This window comes from Rhinoraja longicauda, chromosome 11 (assembly GCF_053455715.1).
Source record: "Rhinoraja longicauda isolate Sanriku21f chromosome 11, sRhiLon1.1, whole genome shotgun sequence".
In the NCBI taxonomy this organism is placed as follows: Eukaryota; Metazoa; Chordata; class Chondrichthyes; order Rajiformes; family Arhynchobatidae; genus Rhinoraja; species Rhinoraja longicauda.
In genome coordinates, this window is record NC_135963.1 from 16,703,207 (window position 1) to 16,727,816 (window position 24,610).

General features: G+C 35.5%; 1 protein-coding gene across 22 annotated transcripts in view; it reads left to right on the forward strand.

Moving 5' to 3' along the window:
- ptprfa (protein tyrosine phosphatase receptor type Fa) overlaps positions 1-24,610 on the forward strand; it is a 312,377-nt gene that overhangs the window by 165,716 nt on the left and 122,051 nt on the right. For all 22 annotated transcript variants that reach the window (XM_078408325.1, XM_078408329.1, XM_078408326.1 and 19 more), the window contains 3 exons: positions 5,658-5,768; positions 22,446-22,715; positions 23,629-24,210. In XM_078408325.1, the coding sequence (XP_078264451.1) occupies positions 5,658-5,768; positions 22,446-22,715; positions 23,629-24,210 (963 nt within the window). The remainder of the gene's footprint in view (positions 1-5,657; positions 5,769-22,445; positions 22,716-23,628; positions 24,211-24,610) is intronic.

Here is a 24,610-nt window from a genome sequence, read left to right on the forward strand (position 1 = left end):
TCCTGAGTCTTGCACAAACTCTGTTGCTGAATGGCTTCCTTCTGTGATGTTATAAGTTTAAAATAAAATAATACATTTATTTTGTTGAAATCCTGATGCCATAACTACATATCCCCTCACAGTGGGACACAATTTAATACTGTTTTAAGTAACTTGCCTTTGGTGATCCATCAATGTCTCAGTTTGCCTTCTTTTGTTTGGCATTGGATCTGTTTTCATAAGATGCATGTGAAATAAATATTGCAAACTCCTTTACAGAATTAACCATGTAAACTATTGAAGGAAATATTAGGAAGTTGACAAGAGGTTTTTATTTCTAAGCTGGAGAGATGAGTGTTTAGAAAAAGTTGTTTTGTGAAGTTGTATGAGGGTTTAATTAAGTCATGGATACTGAATAAAGTACATAGGGTAAAAAAAAATTGTTCAACATAAATTTGAAACATTAATCAGAGGAATAAGTAGACAGGTTGGGAGTTTTTCTTTTCCAAGTGGTTAGTAGGATTCTCTTTTACAAGGGTTTGGTTGGATCTGCTATACCCTGCAGAAAACAGAGAAGCAAGCACAGTGGCTAATAAATAGCTTTTAATTTGCAAGTTAATCACTAATTGAAAAATGAAAATTTTGCAAGGACAGCTAGATAAATAATATCAAGTGGATAGCCTATTCAAAGGGATAAATGACTTCCATTTCTGCTCTTAGGTTTTTAAAATACTTTTTATATCCTCTCATTTAAACTGTTCACAGTACCCCCTGTTTTAAACCAGGCTTAGATGTGTGTTTTCCATTAATATATTCAATTGAGGTTTTTTTTTAAAGAAAACAGTGCTTCCAGCACATTCTTTAATTAAAAATGTTAACTATTGCAGAGATTGTAAATCATTAGTTTTAACCACCTTCATTACAGTACAACATGACTAGTTTGCAGTATCTGTTGTGCTAACATGGCTTCATAAACATTTGGTTGCCCATCCAGAATGTGTATGTGTATATATATATATACACATACACACACAAAACATTTAACATATATTGGCAAAAATACAGTCTGTAGTTTCATGGTGTACCAAATTGTAACATGAATTTTATATTTTCAACAGCTGAAACTGTACATGTAATCTCTGAGGAAGATGTAATTCATACCTGTACTACAGAATTGGGGTCAAGCAACAGTGTTCTATCTCCTGGTGACATTAAAGTATCTAGGCATTGGAGCTATTCAATCACCATTTTCATACCATTAATAAAATCAAGCATTGCCGATTAAATCATCCCATTTCATTAAACATTAAAATATTTCTCATGAATTTTAATAAATTGATATGTGCATTTCATGAATTAAAGGAGTAGGTCTGTTTAAATTAAGCAGGAGTAACATAAAGGAAATGTATGATGGAATTGTCATTATAATAACCCTACATATTCACTGTGCTGTTAAATATGTTATTTAAAAACTAAATACAGTCACAATGCCCTCAGCGATAAAAGCCAAATTAAGGACGACAGAAAATCTCCAGTGAATCAACAGGTTCTTTAACAATGTTTTAAAAATTGCAAATATTGTTTTGAAAGTTGTAGTTTCTTCATGCATTAACTCCACGCGGGGTTAATTTGCAAAGAAATGGATCAAATCTCTGATAATGCAGTATCACCATTAGCCATCTGGTTATAAAAATATTTCATTTGTTTAAAGGAAATTCACAGACCTGGGAAATCACATCCTAAGTTATGTGCAGTAGCGTGAGGTTTCAGTTAACCTTACAATTACTAAACCAATTTTCTTGTTGAACAGGGAACTGGGCAGAAATAATAGTTGTGAATGTTTTTATAAAGGGCAAATGCTTTTCTGCTTATTTGTAGTCGCAGATAATCAGCGAAAATGTCCTGTTTATGAGGAATGGAAGGGGTGAAATGTCCAATTTATTTTAGTGGTAATGCAAATCCTAGACATATTTATTTTCACCTTATTAACATCCAACCGTACGCTTAACCACAAAGGTCAAAAACTTAAACGAGGAAATAATGAATGTCAACATTTTATTTGTCGTCCAGTGCAAATTAAGTTAAATTTTAGTTAGGAGAGTTTTGGAGATATTAGTTCAATTCTTGTCAGTGTCTTTCGTTTTTTAGTATTTGATTTTTAAACCATCCAGAATGATACGATGATATGTTGGCTACGAGTTCCTATGTCATATAAGTTGAGACCCAGTTCACGATCGTTACACACATGTCACAAAAATGGTTCATATTGATAAAATTTTGTCAATCTCTAAATGCAAAATGGCTCATTAGGAAAATACAAAAGTCTCATTAAGGCTGTTTCATGATGCTTTATACGACAACCATTTTTTAAACTCTAGTTCCTGCACCTGCTTGCAGATGGCAAATATTCTTGATAGGCCTTGATGACCTTGAAACGGTTCATTGAGCTTAATCTAATCTGATCTCACGAATGCTATTTAATGCCCAAACGTAATTTTCTCTGTGCATTTGAGGATGCAAGGCGTAGAATATTTTTATTGCTTTAAACAATATAACCATGACAGATTTGGGGATTATAGAAATTTTACAAAAAGTCTCATCTGGGAGAGTTGGCATTTTGGGAGAGAATCCAAAGTAACCCCAAATAATGTTGATAAATTATTCATCTTTTTGTTGATGCATCGTTTGGTTCCCAAATTTGGTCTTTGCTACTTTTTTCTAGAATGGGTTGATTTATTTTTATGTAAATACAGCTTCTGCAGGATGCTGCATTAGGATTCAGCAACTTGTTCCAAACTATTTTTAGTTGTTCCAGTATTTAACTATGTATATTTGAAAGTCCTAAATTGGAATTTAAAAAATGAACCTGCATTCAATATGTTTGGATACATTTTAGCATTATTTCCTAGATTTGAATTGGCCTACTTCTTCTAACCTGCTAAATTTCTGACTGAAATATCCTGCATTTTGTTTTAAGCTATGTTCTGTGCTGGATTTTTCATTGGCATTCTTTTGGTCCACATCAATGCCAGAATAGACCTTAAGATCTTATATTTTACTTCTCTGATGAAAAAATATGCTGTTTTACAAAATCACTTGTATTTATTTGCTCATCTCATTCTAATTACTAGAAGTGTGAAGTAAGATTCTCCAAAATAAGAGACCTGCAAAGTAAAAATAGCATAATTATTGGGTTCTTTTATTTCCATGTTTATTTTTCACAGATGTGCCATATATGGGAAGTATTTTATGTCCCAAAACTGCATTTCATTGCATTTTAATGTCTAAATCAGACTGATAATTGGTTTATAAAATTTACAAAGCATTCTGCATTGCTCTTCACACGTGATAAATTCCTGGTTTATGGACACAAACTTCTGCACATCATACCTTGTGCATACTATTGTTATTTATTCATGTGCTCCACATAGATTCCAAAGCATTAGTGTCACTATCACTGGTCTATAGTTTAAATCAAAAGGACCTATATTTATTCAATAGCATACCACAAGAGAACTGTGTTCTTTCAGTTTGTGCAAAAGTCTCTAAGTTTTGATTTGATAAGTTTATGAGTATTTCAAATGTCAAAAAAGGAGGGAAGCAAATAAACTGGTATATGATTGTGGTTTCACAGCACTTTCCAGAAAAATAAATATTTTTTTGGCTATTGCTTTCCTGATACATTCTTCTCTTCCCCGCCTGGAGCAAAGTGCATAATTAAGTAAAAATCCAAAAAGAAATTGGTTAGCGATATGACAAAGACTGTGATTGGACTTAATTTTCAGCATTTAAAATACAACTTCAAAATGATTCTGCAGCTGGGGGTGAATAATGATCATTTCAAAACATGCGGTAAGATAGCCTTGTGATTTGTGGCATATATTTATAAACATTAATCATTTTATACAGCCAGAAAAGATTAACCATGATAAGTTACTCTAAATCCCATTTTTAATATTGTTTCATCCAAAACATTTTGTAATAAATAATGTGTTTAAGGCATTTTAAAATAAGAACTATCAATTACTAGGGGATGGGGGGAAGAGGGGAATCCCTCACAACAGATCTTCCCACGTGAAATTGCTCTTTACATGCCATCAAAGTTATTTATAAAATATTTAAAATTATATATTGGATGTTGTAACTTCCTTTATAATTTTGTCTGTAAAAATTAGAATAAAAGTAAGTAAAATGATGACTCCTTTTGTAAGTGGTAGCATACTTTGGCCGCAAGGTTATAAACATAGGCTTGCCACAGATCAAACAGCATCAAAAATGTTTATTGATAATTAAGTGGACGTTTCCTAGGGATTGGTCTAACCAAATTGCTAACACTGCAGTCAATATTTCATTTATTATACTGTTGACCACATTTTTGTAAAAATGTAGATGAAATTAGGAATCCCAAAACAAGTCTGCATTTTTTAAACCAACATGCTTATTTATGCACGATGAACACACAAAGCTGGAGTTACTCACCGGTTCAGACAGCATCCCGGGAGAAAAGGAATAGGTGACGTTTCGGGTCGAGACCCTTCATCAGACTGAGAGTCAGGGTAAAGGGAAACGAGATCTAGACGATGATGTAGAGAGATATAGAACAAATGAATGAAAGAAATGAAAAAAAGTAACGATGATAAAGGAAACAGGCCATTGTTTCCTGTTTGTTTGGTGACAACGAGTACAGACAATTAGACTCAACAAGACGACTTTGCTGGTACGACTTGGGTGGGGGAGGGATGGAGAGAGGAAATGCAAGGATTACTTGAGGTTAGAGAAATCAATATTCATACCACTGCATTGCAAGCTGCCCAAGCGAAACATGCTTATACATATTTTGTATTGCTGATTTCAATTTTCTGAGAAACATATCTGTGGTCACCCAGATGCAGTTAAATTGTTTTCCCGATTTTGGCTATTAAAAAATCACTTAAGTAATGGTTATCTAGTTTTATTCAATATATTTTATGTTGTATTAAACTTGATGGCAAGTAAAAACATTTGTACCACATAAGTTCAAGATATTTCTAGGCAAAGTTTTTTGTCAAAATCCCATTTTACATTGAAAATAACTTGTGGCATAAGAATCATCATACAATCTTTCTCATGAGTGAAGTAAGTAGTGGAGTATCCATCACACATTTCATGTAAGTGCATAAAACTTCTTGATCATTCATCATGTATGAGTTGAAGTATTAGTTACATAATGGTGCTGTTTCAGTGTAGGCTAAGGTTAGAAACACAAGGCATGTGGTGTTAACAAAACTCATTCATGTTTATTAAGTTGGATAAGACCCATTCAAATATATGGAATTGTGAAGTTGGCTGAGGTTAGTGGGGAGAATGGAATTCTATTTCAAGGTCAGTTCCGTTAATGAAAGTGTTTACCATTTCATAGGGATGTGCTCATTTAAAAATAATAATCCCAAGAAATACTTTTCTTTTTACTTCAGATGTGGAAATCTTTGTAGGGACAGTAACAATTTTAAAACTAAAGATATTATCCCAAGGTTGCAATAATGTCTCTTCATTTCATTCTTTCACAAGTTGGGAGAAACTACAAAAAGGAAACTTGAACGTTTGCATTTGAAGACCACTTTTTCACGTTGCATCGCATTAGTATCTCAAAGGTGGTCATATGTTGATGGATTACCAGAACTGTCTGTGTTGTTATACAGGTGCCTTGCAGATTGAGAACAGTGAAGAGTCCGACCAGGGCAAATACGAATGCGTAACAAGTAACAGTGCGGGAACACGTTACTCTGCTCCAGCCAACTTGTATGTCAGAGGTAGGAAATGCATTTTTTTCCCATTGGTCCCACATTAAGTCATGCTTCTCAAAATGTATAGCTTAGTGAGAAGTTTTCTGGGCCTGAATGCTTTTGTATACGAATAATGAAGATATTATTTGTGGCCGATATTATGTTTTTTATAATTGAGAATTACAACCTTTTAAAATCATATGTAGTATTCCAAGAACATGTCTACAAAAAGTCATCATAACGAATTGCCTTTTCTGTTCTAAGCAATCACAATATTAAATACCTAAATTAAGGATGCCTTGTTTCCACTTTGGGTTTTTTGTCTTTGAGGTTTTTTTCGCTCCTGAGATTCTATTTTATCAAAGGTAAATCTGAATGGACACATTATTAAGATACCAACTTATTGAGGTCTCCAAACTTTTGTTGGTACATAAATAATGGGATTATTCCATTTAATTCCTTTAATCCTTTCAAAGTGAGTGCTTTTGTTAGATATTTATTTATTATGTCATTTTTGTTAGTGATCTTTCCTAATTGAACATTACTAGTTATGTTATTTATTCTTTAAGATCTATTTAGAACGTTGTAAATTTCTCATTAGATAAACATCATCCCATTTCCTTTATCACTCACACTAGATTTTAACACACAATTCTGTGCGCAGCCAAAAATAAGAGGTAATGCAACAGGGATAAAATTGGTCTTGATTTTGGTCCTCTTACAGCCTTGCTTGCGAGTCAGCAGTGGGACAGAATGCAGATTGTTAGTTCATCTGGACATGTTTTGGAACCCTCCTTGTTTTTGTTTTGGGTAGGTGCAAGATGCGCAGTCTAACAGACAAGACCTTTTTTAAGCAGATGATGTTTTAAAATACGAATACAAATTTTGGTTGCGCGGTGTTAATATCATGGCATTATATATATGGCAACAATTAATAATTGTCAGTTGTGTAGGAAGGAACTACAGATGCTGGTTTAAACCGAAGATAGACACAAAATGCTGGAGTAACTCAGTAGGACAGGCAGCATCTCTGAAGAGAAGGAATGGGTGACATTTCAGGTCGAGACCCTTCTTCAGACTGATTGTCAGTTCCTTGTCTCACTTATGATATCACTTTAGATGTGCTATTCATTTCATATGGCATTTAACAGGTTTTTTGGTAACAGTAGAAATGGTTTCTTGGATGAGCCAGTGGAAAATTTAAACAGTAGATGGTGCCTTATTTACTGTATAATAGTTTATATAGAAAAGTAGCCTATTTATGTACATTGCCCCATAAATAATATCAGATAGATTTTAATTATATTAGTCATGGGAAGATGTGCGCCAAAGCACTAAACAACATCCTTGATTTACTTCATATAGTGGGATGGAATATTGCACATTACCAGCAGGGCCCTGACATTAATATCCAAAAATATGGTCATAAAGTGTCAGTCTTGTTATGTCGTGAAATGGTTCCACAGCCTCTGACTCAGTCAGCAGTGCCTCTTGTCAGTTAAGACTGACACTAAGCCTTGAGAATTAACAAGTGCTAATGTCAAATGTGAAAATCCCATGCAAGCTAGAGGTGGATGTGCCCAGGAAGCCATTATTCTTCTGTCAGCAGTTGTCAGTGGGCAGAAAGTTTCCTTGATTTTAGTACTTATCCTGCCGTTAGCTCTCTTGGCATTTCCTTATTGGTTCCTTCTCTTTACATGCACTAGATAAATCCTCTCAAGCTCTCTTCTGAAGCATGATGTCTAAATCTCAATATGCAAAATGAAAACAGGAAGTCAGTGTTTCAAGTTAATAACCTTTCATCAGAGCAGGAAAAAAATAGATGTTGAACAAGTTATACATTATAATTTTCAAATCACTAGTCGGCATGGACTCGGTGGGTCGAAGGACCTGTTTTGGCACTATATCTCTAAAATAAAATAAACTAAACTAAACTAAAGGAAATGGTCCCCTTTTGTATCATGAAAAGGGAGGAGAGGGACTAATGTGTCTGCTGGTAACAACTTCTCATCTTATAACTTAACACATAACATCCTTGATGGCTCAACAATTTCAGATAGTCAGCTACACTGGTTTTGTTTCTCCAGCAGTCATACATTTTTTTCCCACTCTTCTGGGATTCAGATCTCATTCATCTCCCTTCTCCCCATCCTTAACAATTTAAAACTTGGTCCATTTCCAACATGTCATCTTCCTCCCAGATCAACACTTCCAGAGTTGTGCGGGATTTCTTTTTCAGATTCTAGCAGCTGTGTTTTTGATACATATTTATTGTGGCTAGAGGCTTTCAACTTTCAGTAAGAATACTAAGAACATTGCTGTTCTCACTGGCTTTGTACAGATGTGAATTGTGAACTGCATGAAAGTGAAAGAAAGCAATTGGACATTTGCTAGTGATAGTTTAAAATCCTATGCGTAGCAAGAAGAATTAACCATTTAAAACCTGTCAAATAAAACCTGCCGACTGACATCATAAAAATCAACCAGAAATTAGAGTATTTGATGTGTTACTGGAAAATTGTGGATTAGAAAGGTTGGCTATAAATTGAATTATATTTCTTTACACATCCTCTGAATCCACATGCTGGTTTGTGAATACTCCAAGTTAACTATTTTTACATATAATTTTAAACCTTGGACTTTTTTAATATCATATTCTTCCTGTACCATGTCTACTAATGGGACAGTTCTCCTGAAGCAATCATCAACTGAAAGGCCATCAATCTGAAAAGTTATCTCTTCTTTCTTCACAAACGTTGCCCGATTTGGACCAACTTCACTGTAAGATTTGGCATTTTCTGTATTTTCATAATTTTCCTGAACTCTGCCAAGCCCGGGATGCATGTTTACCTTCAACTATTTAATTGAATTCTTGGAACACCAATTTGAAATTTAGACCATCAATTTTTCTTGGTCTCTATCATGTTTGGCAAAGTGGAAGGAAATAGGAAGAAGTTACAGCAGACAAAATGAAAAGATGAGATTAAAGAAAAATGTTTGTACGTCTCTGTAACAACTTCAAAGGATAGCTGCGATAGCTAACTTTGGAAAAGGTTAGTCGAATGTGTCAACTGGATTTAAAACTAACTCAATGGCACTCAGCCATAGATGTGAAGAGGATGTTTCCACTAGTGGGAGAGTCTAGGACCAGAGGTTATAGCCTCAGAATTAAAGGACGTTCCTTTTAGGAAGGAGATGCGGAGGAATTTCTTTAGTCAGAAGGTGGTGAATCTGTGGAATTCATTACCCCAGAAGGTTGTGGAGACCAAGTCAATTGATATTTTTAAGGCAGAGATAAATAGATTCCTGATTAATACGGGTGCCAGGGGTTATCCTTTTCAATCACTGTTTGTATCAATTTTAACCAGACTAGCAACAGATAACAGTAGCATCTAGGCCTTGTCGCTTTGATTTAGATCAACCAGTAGCTTTCTTTACTGTTTATTTCTTTTCCCAAACCCACAAAGTACTGAACCACAACTTTTTCTTTTCTCTCTCATCTCCTTTCATGCCATCTCGGAGCTTGTCTAATCCACGGGGTACATTGTGCCTTTTGTCGCCAATCCCAATAAAATAATTGCCAGTCCTTTGCTGGTCCTGTGATAGTTAAAATCATGAATGGTTTTAATTTCCCCAGATTCTGTCCTCCCTAATCACAGTCGTTATCTACTCCTTTAAACTTTTTAATCCTCATTCTGCCTTTTATACAGTCTTGAATGTCTTGTTGCCTTCTAAAGCAGCCACCATCTGTTTTTTTATTTTGCAGCTGCAGGGTTATCTCTCCTGAATCAGGTTTTCATACTAGACGGTCTCCACACCGAGCAAGAGAACCCTAACAATAAGCATAAACTGTTGTGGCTCAGGTGGATTTTCTTGTTCTTCTGGAGCTGATTCTTGCCATTGATATTATTGACCAGCAGTGGGCTCTCTTCTTAGAGGAATTATCTTTGCTTGATTTCATTTTAAGCAATCCAATTACAATCAGAAGATCTTCACTACTGCCATCTCATCTTGTTGGCATCAAGCTAACCGTGGAGACTCCCAAGGATCTACCCTTGGCCACTCATTTTGCCTACCAAATCCAACTTACTAATAGTCACTTAAGATTTTCCTCATGTGCTCCAGTAACACACTCTGCACCTTTGATAAACCTCCCCATTGTACTCGTGTTCAACATCAGCAAGATGAATGATTTATCTGATTATCAGATCAAAACTGTAATGTTTATATCACTATCTTGAGTTAAAACCTCGATAACTGATCTTTCTCCTCACAACGACCATCATGATGCGCTTCTCCATACTTATTGTCATTTTCTAAATATGACTATTCCATTTCTCATCGCCCTGGTCTTGCACACTCAATTTTTGATATTGTGCAACAAATCAAGCTTATCAGCCACTCCTGAACTCCGGTTGTTCAGCACTTAACTCCCCCTCCCATTCAAAATCTGACCTTTCTGTCCTGGGCCTCCTCTATTGTCAGAGTGAGGCCCAGCGCAAGTTGGAGGAACAGCACCTCATATTTCGCTTGGGTAGCTTACACCCCAACGGTATGAACATTGACTTCTCTAACTTCTCTAATTCCCTTGCTTTCCCGCTCCCTCCATCCCCTCCCCCTTCCCAGTTCTCCCACCAGTCTTACTGTCTCCGACTACGTTCTATCTCTGTCCCGCCCACTCCCCTGACATCAGTCTGAAGAAGGGTCTCGACCCGAAACATCACCCATTCCTTCTCTCCAGAGATGCTGCCTGACCCACTGAGTTACTCCAGCATTTTGTGTCTACCTGAGCTTGATAAGTTTTAGCATCAACTTCTTATTCTAATTCATATTTTAAACTCCTTTTATGATCTTGCCATTTCCCCATCGCCGTAATTCCATTTAACTCCTTTCTCCAAGAAAAACGTAACATTTTGCTAATTGTGCATTATCCCTACCCTGTTTTTAATTTTTTTTAACAAAACTACACTTGATCAATGTTGTCAAATGTTGTTCAGCCATCCTGTGCGATCTCTAAATTAGCAGCATATTAATGTAATTAGATGACAGGTTGACTAATCACATTGATATCCAACTAGCTAAACAATGAATTTTTCCAGCAATGTGGCCCTCTGGTGCTTTTTTTGATTTTGGCCTCATCCTCACATTTTGATGTTTTTGCAAAATATTACCAAGTATAATTCAAGCTTATTTTCATTATACATGGGGCATTTTAATTTCTGGGCAGCACAATGGTGCAGCAGGTAAAGCTGCAATAACCTGCATTCAATCCTCGCCTCCGATGTTGGCCGCGAATCCATGGGTGTCCTCTGTGGGTCCAGTTTCCTCCAGAATCTCAAAGACATACGGGTTGTTAGGTTAATTGGCCACTGTAAATTGCTCTTAGTGTGTCGGTGTGTGGTAGAAACTGTCGGAAAATAAATTGGATTTGTGTAGAAGTGGTCATTGTGGACTCTGTAAGCCAAAGGGTTTGTTCCCATGTGTATGAATGTATAGTAACTAGGTCCCAAATTGGCCATCTAGGTCAACACTAAATATTGGATAGTTAATATTGTTTTTCCTTGATGCTTATGTTACCATCTTATATTGTGTAGGAAGAGAAAATAAGCTTCCAGGGATTAGCGATCTTTAATTGAAGTAATTCATCTTGTAATATAAACGCATGTTTAAAAAAACCAAAAGCAGCTCTGCCAACTATTTGACCAAATTTACAGATATCTTAGATTTGAATGTTTTGACATGGCAACTAAAAGGAACATTGGTTTCCATTAAGTAAATTTGACAATTTTATAATTAAGTTATGAAAAGACAGGTGATGTACAATTTCAGTCAAGATTGATTAGTATTAACTTTTAATGTATTACCACCTACATAGATTTACAATGAAAGAGGCGTACAGAACAGAAACAGGCCCTTTGGCCCACAGTGTTCATGTTGACCACTGGATAATACAAACTCACAATCTAACAACCGTGAATTTCCTCAGGCAGAGGATGATACTGTGTCAATCACATAGATAACAAGGGTAGGGGCCACAGGAGTTGCATGTTCAGGCCCATGTTATAGCTGGCTATATTCTAAATGACTGCCCCCAATACACACACTATGTTCCTCTGTACTTTCAGTTCAGCCTGCAGATCCTCATTTGGAACCTGTATTCTAATTGATCTGCCTGACTGCTCCTTTCCGCTTCATTCTTCTCTGCTGTATCCAATAAGCAATCTTTGAATCACCGACTATTTGTTCAGCTACCATTGTCCTGATCCTCTAATCGCTTCCCTCCTATTAACCTCTTTCGTGATCAGTTTGATTGATTATACGCAGTGTTTCAACAAAATTGTCTCTTGCGGACTCTCTTTTCCCTGCCATTCTCATGCATTTTCTGTCTTTTCTAAAATTGTGTCCTAATCCAACCCTTTATCTCTGCTACCTCCTAAACATTCTAATTTTCACTAGCTTGGCTACCTATTCTCCCTCGTAGCTGTACCTTTTTCTCTTCACCCCATGTTTCTGCCTTTGACACTGAAAAACGTTTGTTCAAATTTAAATATGTATACCGCAATCACCACTCTGCCATGCATATTAGGTAACCTTCTTTAAGCGCATCATGAACTCATTCCCTCCTTCAGAGGTAATCGACTAGCAAAGCACATCATCACCTCCTCATCCAAAGGTAAATTAACCCTGATCATTATTGCCTTTTCTTGTTCCTACTTTCTCATCAAATCTGTAGGATTGGTATGATTCTCTGCTCAAATATGAATAATTATCAGCTGTGTCGATGTCCTGACCAGACATTTTGGTAAATAACAAAATACCAGAATTCATTATGTTATTGGGGAAATACCTTTGCTTGAGATTGAGAGAGCACAGTAAACATAATATAACAGTTAACACAATGATATTTTCAGGTTATTTCTACCCTTGTTTAGACTATGGACTGAGTCCTACATGTTCACAACCATCCAGGAAATCAATTTGCCTATGATCCAGTGAGGCACTTGTTCTGGAGACTGACCAGTTAACCTTTTTCCAACTAATGACATTTGCTAGTCAACCTTCTCTCACTACACTGCCCATATTGCTGAGAGGTGTTACTTTTTAGCTAATCCTCTACCATTCATCACAGTATTTGCTTATTCACAAAATGCTGGAGTAACTCAGCAGGTCAGGCAGCATCTCAGGAGAGAAGGAATGGGTGACGTTTCGGGTCGAGACCCTACTTCAGACTGATGTCAGGGGGGCGGGACAAAGGAGTTTTTGCTTATGTTCCTTTGATCTAAACTTAAAGAAGAAAGCTTTAGATTCCATGTGGGTGTGTTGGTGAGGTGGGCAATATAGCAGTAAGTACAATTCTGTCAAGAAAAGTGTAAGGTGATGTATTTGGGAAGGACAAATAAAGTAATAAATGCTAATTGAAATGAAGAAAAACACAGAACCCCTTGGAGATCATATCCACTGATTCCTGAAAGCAGCAGGAAATGTAGTTGATGCAGTTAAAACACCATAAATAATGTTTTATTAACTAATTTAGTTATTAAAAATAAGTCCATAGAATAGTGTGATATACAAGTTTGACTACAGTTAGAGTAGAGTTCTCTGAATGCCTCAATATAGGAAGAGTGTGTATGGAAGGGAAGAGAGGAATGTATTTTGATAGAATGAGTGAAATTGAGCAATAATGAAATATTGCATAGATTCTCTATTGCAGTGAAAACTGAGTTTGCCTAGATAGAGTGGACATGTAGAACCCATTTCCCTTAATAGGTCAATAACCAGGTGCATGTATTTAACATGATTAACAGAAGTTGAAAATATTGTGAACCAGATTAAGGTTGGTGTGTATGACACATGGCTGAAACGGTAGTAAAGCAGAATCCCTTATCTTTATAAAATGACTCAGAAGTACACTTGTATGTCTTAAGGTAAAAGGCTACATACCGAGTAGCTCAGCCATGTGGACAATTTGGCTTCCTATTTAATACATTTCTGATTCACACTACACCTTGCAATTGATGCTAAGTATTTGTACAACTTTTGGATTACATCAGACTGGCTTAATACACCTAATATATCAATAGAGAATACAATACATTTTGAAGAATAAGTCAAGGTCTATAAGATGGATCTTTGTCCTAATTAATCAAGTTGCTAATATTAAGGAAAACCACAAATGACAGGAGAACTGAAGATTAACATTCAACAGCACTCTATAAAGGTGAATTTGGAACATTGCCTTAATGCTTAAAATATTACAACACTTGATACTGGACGATTTCATCCTTTTTGTTAAAACCAAGTCTTAAAAAGGAATGCTGAAGTATTTGCTTTACAGCAAATTAATTCAATTTTCTCGTCAATCTAAAGCTCTCAGACCTGTGTCATAACCCTTTTTCTTTGAACTTTCAGTTTTAAAATAGCCGTCAAGTGACTGGAACAGATATGGAAACCGCGTTCAGAGAAAAAGGATACTACAACTGTGTGTGTGCGTGTGTATGTGCTTGTATCTGTGTGTGTGTGCTGTCATTAATTTGTCTGCAGTTAACAATATTTCTATTCCATATTGTTTGATCAGAAGACAAAGACAATGTGCTGAACACACTGACAATACTATCTTATTCCTTTCTTTTCCTTTTTAAGTATTACTCGTATGTGAAGGGCTGGGAAGTGAAGCAGAGACCAAAACAGAACATATAAGGAAAATTGCAATTTGTCAGAATGCCAAAACTTGAGTATATTCCAAGCACAATTACCACAGTGGAATTCCAATCATGATACATGCCAGTAATGCATAGTGCTGTTTTTTTTGGGGAGAAGGCAGAACAGGGTTTGGAGGGAGAGATACATCAGCCATGATTGAAAGGCGGAGTAGGCTTGATGGGCCGAATGGCCTAATTCTACTCCCCTTACTTTTGACCTTATTGACAAAGGGGTACATTTATTTAAGATCTATGTTTTTAGAACTTCTGATAACAAGGAGGAGTAATATTATAAGTTTGAAGGTTATGTATATGTGCCAGCCTGATTTTTGTACTCTACATAAAACCATCTGCTGAAATGATTGCCTCATTATATTTATTTAAACTGTTCAGGTCTACATGGTACTTCCCAGCCCATAATTAATGGATTTATGTGATATGTTAATTCATAACTTATTCCTTCCGACAAGTGTGCAGTAATGGAAAAGTTAATATCCCAGTGTACAGAAGTGGGTATTTTTTTAGGTATGTGACATATGGTGTCAATATAACAGAACAAGTAATTTTGTGCTTTTTTGTGTGTAAGTGCGTGCGCGTGTGTCTGCGTGTGCGTATGTGTGTGTGTGCGTGTAGCTGAAAAACCACCATGCTATTGTCTTGTCTTGTTTTTTCAGTGCTGAGAGGATTGATGAAGCCTGGCCTGTTTTTACTCTCTGTGTTTTTCCTTGTCTTTTTATTCCCTCCTCATCCTCATTGCACTCTACCATCAAACCCTTCATCTCTCAGATCAGCGAGAAGGTTGGTCTCTTTCACTTCTTATCCATCTACGCCACGCCAAACGGATTGTCCTATAGTGAGACAAAGGAGAGCTGGGGTTTCTGGCTCCTTGCCAGTCACAGCCTAGCCCCCTACCTGTTGGAGTCTAATGACTTTCTGCTTAAGTGTTTTTAAAGCCTTATGGAAGTGTCAGCGTGCTGCATGTTAATGTTGGTTTCTGTTCTCAATCACTGGCTTTGCTCTGTGCCATGAGGAAATCTTAACTGCTCTCTGGTTCTTTCACAGTTGGTAGCTGCATGAGCTTATTTTGAAGCAGTAATCTTAGAATCCCAATTTTGAATTCAGCTTTTAAAAATGTTTTTTTTTTTTTATTGCATATGATCATCATGCCAAATGCTGTTATTTCAGACATACATCGGATCACCCATTTTGAAATTATGTTCTATTTTAAAATATTCAATATATCCTTATGTAATGCACAGAATTGAATTGCTTTTGACACCTACAAATCTATTTTCTGAATGCATGAGCAACATCAGTATTCTGGAATGTCGAAGTGAACATGAATTCTAAATGTAGATATCAGCAGACATAATCATACAGTGGGTAAATTTGAAAAAGAATGTTTGCACATTTAGATCAGGCTGTGCCTGTGGGAATAAACAATTAATCAGCATCTGCATTATTTTCCTTTTACTATATTGTCTTGATTGGGGATTGTGTCCTCGTACCATGGTGTCTGGATTGGGGATTTTACTTCTATATGATCTGCTGTTAGCTAGTGGCGAAAATGGGGATTAAGTATGAACTATATCCCAAAGCTATAGCCCAAACCCAAAATAAAATATTTGTAACATTCTTTAAAAATTCTGAGATGCTCATAAACAATTTATTTGGGTATCTTACCAATAAACAGAATTTGAATCTGGTTTCACTTTTACACCAAATTTTATGTTTTTAATAAATCAAAATGATTTATCAATTTGTTTTTATTTGGATTTGTTACAAATTGTGTTAAACATTATAGACACAAAATGCCGGGAGTAACTCAGCGGGCGGGACAGGCAGCATCTCTGAGACCCTACTTCTGACTAGTCATTAACACTAGTGTTAATCATTATATGTTTATTGGGCCATACAATGGCAGATATTTTACATGTGTTAAAAAAACATCAGAATTAGGTTAGAAAGTCCAAAGCCATCTCAAAACTGTTTTTACTCATGCTTTCCAGTTGATATTTGTAGGTCAAATAAGGTAGCATATTTTGACAGTTTAAATTTTGGGGATCCACTAAGCTTAAAATATCAAATCCATAACCAAATGTATTAAAAGTCTTGACATATTTGAACAATGTTTCCTGTAGCAAATTGAATTTGTGAATAAGAATAGAGGTTTATTTGATGAACTATGAAGACCTCTGAAAAGTACTCAAGTATGAAAGGCACTATACAATATAGGCTGATTTTCCCCCCGAAAGTTTGAAGTTGAGTGCAGTTTGGTTTATTATGTTTTTGGAGATTCTTCCACCTGACTCTTAATTGTCTTTTTAATTGACCCAGCAATCCATTCTGTTTTTTTCCATTTTTGCCTCTTATCTAAATTTGAAAGGTGCGAACAGAGAAAATCCAAACTAAAAGAAAAGGCCGTTACATTTCTTCTTTCCAGCTTTGCCTCATTTCCCCTAATTCTTAAGGCATTTTTCTAGAATGACTTTATAATACCCAGTGATGCTGATGGGCCCCATTTCTATATCTGAATAATTCGAATGCCATTCATTTTGCCTGCACAATAATCTAAGGGACCCTTTCTCCAACCAAATCTTTTGCCTCTTCCAAAATTAACCTCATATGATGCAGAAACAGTTGGATTTGTGCCTTCCTTTTCCACCAACAAGTCACATTTTTTGCATCTTTCAAGAAAAATTTAAAAAAATCTTTCAGATTAATGTGAGTTACAAGTACCACTATAAAATATTTAAAATATCTTAGTTTGTTGCAATAAGGGAACAGATTCAAATTTATATGGCATTTTTCATGTTCCTTTCAGAACCCCAAAATATTTTATAGTCAGTTAACTTTTTTAAGGGGAATTTTTGCCATAGGTGATCATTAAACGTTATGGGCAGCCATATTTGAGCAAAGTAGCAAACACTGTTTCTTCATCATTCACCATTTTGTCCAACTCATTGTGGATAATGAATTTGTAACCTGTGAAAATACACATTGAAGCATCTTTAGAATAGCACAAAAATGCCCCAAATAAAATCCAAAATCACGTTTGTCCTTTACTCCAATTTATTCAGGCAGGTGATATTTGGTTAGACTTTCCTTTAGAAGATTTCATTCTTTTCTTCACTGAAGTGTGAAAATGAAGGAGAAACATTGACTTCATATCTGGGTCTCATTATTGTTGTTCATTTGCTGAAGCCATCATGAACAATAGTACAGTGCATGAACAAACGCTTCTACCTACAGCGTCTTTTGAATCAAATTCCAAGTGCAAGTGAAATCAATCTTTTTTTCGTTAAAGTTATACTTCAATTTTTAAAAATTATATCTTAGTTGACAGCATCATTCAGTTATTTGAGGTCTCTTGAAGTAAAAATTGACTAATTTAATGCCTTTAAGCAATATCAGCTACCAGCTTGAAAGCAACAGAGTAATCAATACATGTTCGATGCTAATGCTATGTGAATATGTCAGAGCATGGTGAATTATTATTTCTCCCCCTCTATTTTTTCTCGGTGAGTTTGTGTTTAGTATGTGCTATAATAGATTCTTGCATGGAAGGATGTGGGGTTTAACTCCCAACATTTTGGCTTGCATTTCATTCTTTATGTAACATGTAACAAACAAAAGCATCACAGCTGCATTCTCCATTCGGGAATATTCTTCAGGAACTGACGTCTGTTTTACTATTAGTTCCGATATTAATATTTGAAACCTTAAAATTAGTTGACATGGTTAAATGGACGCAGGAAAGTGCAGATGTGAAAGATTTGGAAATAAAGGGCCTCAACAACTTAGCAATGTTAAGTTTGTCCATTGTAGTTAGAAGTATAATCTGAAATGTTATACTGGTCTTTAAAGGAAGTGTTTATGTTTACAAACAAATTAAAGCAATTTAAATTATTTTCTGCCAAAATTATAGTTTGTTTTCAAAGATTTGAGCAAAAAAACTTGTCCAAAATAGATTAAACTTTAATGTCAAGTTCAAAGTAATAATATCTTTGACAATCAGACATTTCAAATGGTGACTAGTTAACATTTACAAATATACTTTGCTTTTTTCATTGTGCACTGCATAGCCCATTTTCCCCCGCTGAGTTCACGCTGATATTTATAACAAAATGAAGTCATAACTCTCTCATATTTTGGGAAGTTCTGTTCCTCTGTAATTAGATGCAGTTTTACTTATCAAGACTAAAACCTTTGTACCTTGGTCTCATTTTTAGCAGCAGCGTTTATAAGAAACTAATACATTGTACATAGAGGTAGTTAATATTTTATTTTTATGGGTTTGGTATTATTTTATGGGAGACATGGAATAGGTCCGTCCATCCCATTTGTAAATAAATATAAAATGACACTTGCAGAGACCTGAAATAAGATTGGTTGCTTGGAGCCTTTGAACACATAAAATTAGGTACTATAACCATCGTATTCCCATTCTCTTTGCAATTAAATTATGTTTTATTTTGTTTGCTCAATTTGGGTAGTGGAAATTCTAATAATTTTCTCAGATTGTATACCGTAGCTGTTTGGGAATGTGACTCAAAAGCGGCCCCCAAGTAGAATGATATGGAATAAGAATTTGGAGGCATTGTCGATGTAAATAGGCTAATGCATAGTTTTGATACCAGTTTAGCAAATTCAGCAAAATATACCAATTCTACATGGTGGTCTTCTACATGTTGGGAACTTTTTGTAAGTAAATAAAGTAAGGGAGAGTTCAATGGAAGCTGCAATTGCTTGCACTGGTGAAGATAGAAAAGCATTTTGTGTGGAAATATAATTTTGAATGCCCATCCCAGTTCTGGTACTTAATAGTCTTAATAGCTACATAGTTCCATTGCTGACATCTGATAATATAAATATGCTCCTGTGACATTCTATGACATAGTGAAGTGCATGGTGTTTGTTTCATGTGTGTGGAATTTTGTGCAAACCATTTTATTTCTGCAATTAATTGCATTAGCTCTTTGTGTTCCCTCTTATTCTGATTCTTTAACCTTGCTTTGAACTGCATGGGAGCATGATGATTGAATGTAAGCACACTGCATTTTTTGCTTATGAGGCAAGCGTTTATAAATTGGTTCACTGCACGTTTTCAGTGCAGTGGAAATGAACTCCCCCAATTCTCAGGTTTTCAATAGTTTATCCAAAAGTTATTATTCAAAAGTGGTATTTAATTTTTGTTAAACAAGACTAAATTGATCATCATTTAATAGTCTGAAGATGTTCAGTTTGATAAATCGCCATCATGTGAAATCATTTCCATTTCCATGAATAATGGTGGGTTAATCTCTGCAACTACTTGAACATTAAATAGTAACAGGAGCAAAACATCCAGTCTGGAGAAGAACAGTCAAGCTTCATGACACTGCAGCTAATCTAAACCAGACATGATAGTCTCAAACAGATAAAAAATGCTATTTTATGATCCCTGTCATGGCACTGTAATTCTCGCAAAATGATGTTGATGTGTACCAATGAATATTTTTCTTGGAGAATTTATATCTAAATACCAACATTCTAATGGTACTGAAGCCACTGGTTTTGAGTTTTTCTTATAAATATATTAGCTATTATCTTGGGTATTATGAAGGGTGAGTTACTTGAAATTTTGTAATTTTTAGAAAGTATGTTATAAGTATTCCAAATTGCAAAATTGGTAGTTGTGAGCACACCACATTTCTTTTAAAGAGTATTTCTTGTCATATTTGATTTTTCTCCCTTTGCAACTTGTAGTGAAAGATGATCTGGACTGGGTGATTATTTCCCAACTTGTATTATAATTTTTATCAATAGCCAACAATGATACAATTTCAACAGAGTGAGGTATAGTTATTTTTCTTATTTCTTCGACATTGAGACTCAAGGGGGACCATGTAGGTCTAACACAATTCTTGATGAAATTCAATTATATGAAGCCAGCTGAGCTAGGCAACTTCAGGTGATGAATATTACTCTAACTCAAGCCAACCCAGTCTAACAGTGACAAGCAATTAAGTTATCTTGTCCTGGTACTTGCAGTCTGATTGATAGTCAAGTACATCAACTCCCATCTGAATTACACTGTTCTTAAATGACTAATAAAATTGTGGGACTTTTTTTCCTTCAGGAAAATCTGTAATGACATTTACCTGTTGCACAATTATGTAAGGGCATTATGCCCATTTATAATACAAGCGTTACAAAATTCCAATAAAATGAAATCAATCAAAACTAAGTTGAACAAATATATTTTTTATATTGTGTCAATGGTTTGAGCTACAGTTTTTTGGGAGTAAAAATGCAAGAACAAAATTGTCTGTGGCCCACTCTGCTGGTTCCAAGATACAAATCACTAGCAGGTTGATTTCTTGTAAGATAATTCAGAATATTTTGTTACACTCCATACCATTATCACCCTTTGAGAAGATTTATCTTAATATATTTTGGTGTGATGCAACACCAGTGTTTAATGATACAGAGTTTTTGGATGTTGATTTGAACATTTTGGGTAGGTAAACTTGAACAATTCACCATTGAAATTTCCTCTTGCCTGTTTTGTTAGGTTTTTAAAAATGATTCCCATATCTGACAATTTGATGCATTTCAATGCATGTTTTAATTCAAGAATTGTCATATTTCACCCAGCTGTATTTTCTTTTGGATTTGTGCATGACAATACTAAAAGCAGTATTGAATTTTAAGTGATTTTCAAACTTCTTTTCAATTTTAGTTTAATATATATAAAAAGTTTAAAAATTTAAGTTGGGAAACCTAAGTAAATTATTTGTTCAAATTATTTACCAGCTATTTATTTGGTGTCAATGCTTAGACCTTTCCAGATCTTTTATGAATTTAATTCTGATTCAGAAATTAAAAATAAAATGTGGTGTAGAGCAATCTGCCATTTTTGTAAAATTTACCTGACCACTACAAGCATATATTTTGTTGGAAGCTGCAGAAACAACATTTAAAATCATACCTTTATTTTAAGAAAAGGAATGATTTATCTTTTAGTTTTAAGTTTTCCATATTTTAAATTCTCAAAAGAATATAATAGATACAAGGTTGTCAGCAGTTATTCTTGTTTCTGCTGTATGTGGATCATCCGTAACGTTTTGATTGTAAGAACAATATATAGGGAGTGTATCTGCCTTATTCGCCCAAGAACCAAGGTGTTCTGTATTTTGGATTTTTAGAAGTGATCCTTTATTGCGATTACATGTTCTCTGCAATTAATAAATGGTTTGCATATTTAGAGAACATTGTAAGTGAAGATAATTTGAGGAATTAACTCACTGCTGCGCTTATGAAATGGTAGGGCTCATTGTTCCTGCAGATCACCTCATAAGAGTCATTAATGTTAGTTTAGCTGTTTAGAGCATAATGCATCCCTAATGAAAGTTGAAATGGTGTGCAAATTACCTCTTTCACTGGTATTTCCTGATTGCTGGTGCCCCCACCACCCTCTAAGGCATTGCATGGTGACCTGAAGAATGGAGAATTGGAAATAACCCATGGCATGATTTGCTATTTATCAATCCTAGCCAGGTAGCCAAAACAGAAACTTCCACTAAATTTCCAAAGATTCTAGTGGATCCCAAATTACGGAAACTTTCTGATATCTAGTGCTGCTTTTAATTTCAAATATATATTTAAGTAAATGATAAAAATTCTACATTCTGCAACATTCCATTTATAAATATTACTTACGATTCAAATACAGAGTATATTTCTTTTGTTCAATACATTTGCCAGGTGGAGTAGAAATATTTTGTTCCTCATACAGGTTTAATTTGCACCATACACCAAATATTGTTGCCTGTTGCTTGCATTATTTAGGCATTGGCTATACAGTTTTTTCCAATTTTATGACTGCAGTTTATTTTCTCAATGAAGTAACTAGTCTTTATCAAGAAACCTTGGTGTGGTGGGTGGATGAGGCTTGTGGCCACTGCATGTAATATATCAGACTTGGTATTCTGTATACTACCTGAAGTATCTTTCTTTTCAGTGCGCCGTGTCCCCCCGCGGTTCTCTATCCCACCCACTAGCCATGAAGTGATGCCAGGCGGCAGCGTCAACCTCACTTGTGTAGCTGTGGGGTCACCCATGCCCTATGTGAAATGGGTGGCTGGAGCAGTAGAATTGACACCAGAAGAGGATATGCCTGTTGGACGAAATGTTCTGGAACTAGTTAATATCAAGGAATCTGGGAGCTACACGTGTGTTGCCATGTCTTCGTTGGGTGTCATTGAGGCAACAGCACAAATAACAGTTAAAGGTAAATAAATAAATGTACAACTATTATACATTCATATTGTCTGCCCTCATTAATTAGAGAAGTACTTCTTATTTGGCGAAAGTGAACTGCCATTTTAACTTTTCCTTTCTGGTTTTCATCTTCCTTTGCGAAAAAGGGGAGCTTACTATAGCTGTACATTTATTCCTACTTGATAAAATAACTTCTTTGGTAGTGCGACAGAATTACAAGAAGTTTACAAGGGAAGGCAAGGCAAGTTTATTTATATAGCACATGTCAGCAACAAGGCAATTCAAAGTGCTTGACATAAAACATTAAAGAGCAGTTAAAAGCAATTAAAAATAGTCATTAAAGAGAATAGAAAATGAAAACAAGCTAAAAATAGAATGACAGGTAGAAAATACAAGAATAAAAGTTACAGTGCAGTAAGAAATTAATAATTATTTGATTTAATAAAAGGCAGCGTCAAACAGAAAAGTCCAATGAATGGATTTCTCTCAAAGTTAGTTAATTCAATCTTCATTTGTGACACAGCTAGAAGACCTGCTACCTTATAGCTCCAGCAGCCTAGTTTCATCCCCCAAATTGCCCCCAATGTATAGGAAGTAACAAAATCTGGAAAGAGTTAATGGGAATGAAGAGTGAATAAAAATTGGATTAGTGGAAATGGATGTTTGATGGGGAGCATAAATTTAAGTGCTGATGGGCCTATGTTTGTGCTTAATGGTAATTCAGAGGCAGCAAATTTTGATAACAATTAAGTTATGGTTTATATTTAAGGCATTTTTTTCCCTAATCCCTTAGTGAATTGGTTTTGAAATGTAATTAGTCATATGTTGATCCATTTAAGTTATATTATTATTCATTTCACTCATCTAAATGTTTATTTTGCACCTTGAAGTAGCTAATAAATATAACTGTTTATGCATTCTAGCTTTACCAAAGCCACCAACTATGACAAGCGTAACAGAGACAACAGCTACCAGTGTTACACTGACCTGGGAATCGGGAAATATGGAAATGATACCGTTTTATGTGATTCAATATAAACCAAAATCCTCAGATGGACCCTTTCAAGAGATAGATGGAGTTGCCACCACACGGTATAGCATTGGAGGCCTCAGCCCATACTCGGAATATGAATTCCGAATTATTGCAGTAAACAATATTGGTAGAGGGCCTCCCAGTGAAATAATAGAAACTCGGACAGGTGAACAAGTTCCATCGAGCCCACCTTTAAAAGTTCAGGCACGTATGCTCAGTGCCAGTACCATGTTAATCCAGTGGAAAGAGCCAGAAGAGCCCAATGGGCAGATTCGGGGATATCGGGTGTACTATACAACTGACTCCAAGTTGGCTTTGAATATGTGGAACAAGCATAACTTGGACGATAGTCATCTAACAACCATCAGTAGCTTAACAACAGGCACCACATACAGTATCCAGGTACTGGCATTTACTTCAATGGGGGATGGACCATCATCTAATATTATACAAGTTAAAACCCAGCAAGGAGGTGAGTTGCACAATTTTTCCACCTATGGCTGTTTTTACGTTTTGACTTCCAAGCTTGGATAAATGGAGGGCAAGTAATGTCTATGACTATAGTTTTAGGTAGCATTAATAGATATTGGTTTTGCTTATGTTAAATTCACCTAGAATTTAATTTCCATGAAGCACATTTTGATTACAAATCCTATTTTTGATGGATCCTAAGTTCAAGCCAAGTAAATTTAGGCAGGTTTCAAGCATGTGAGTCTGAAGAAGGGTCTCGACCCGAAACGTCACCCATTCCTTCTCTCCAGAGATGCTGCCTGACCTGCTGAGTTACTCCAGCATTTTGTGATACCTTGTGTTAGTAGATTGGTTGACTTGGCAATATCCAAAGATCTTGCAATGGTGCAATAGCATAGTGG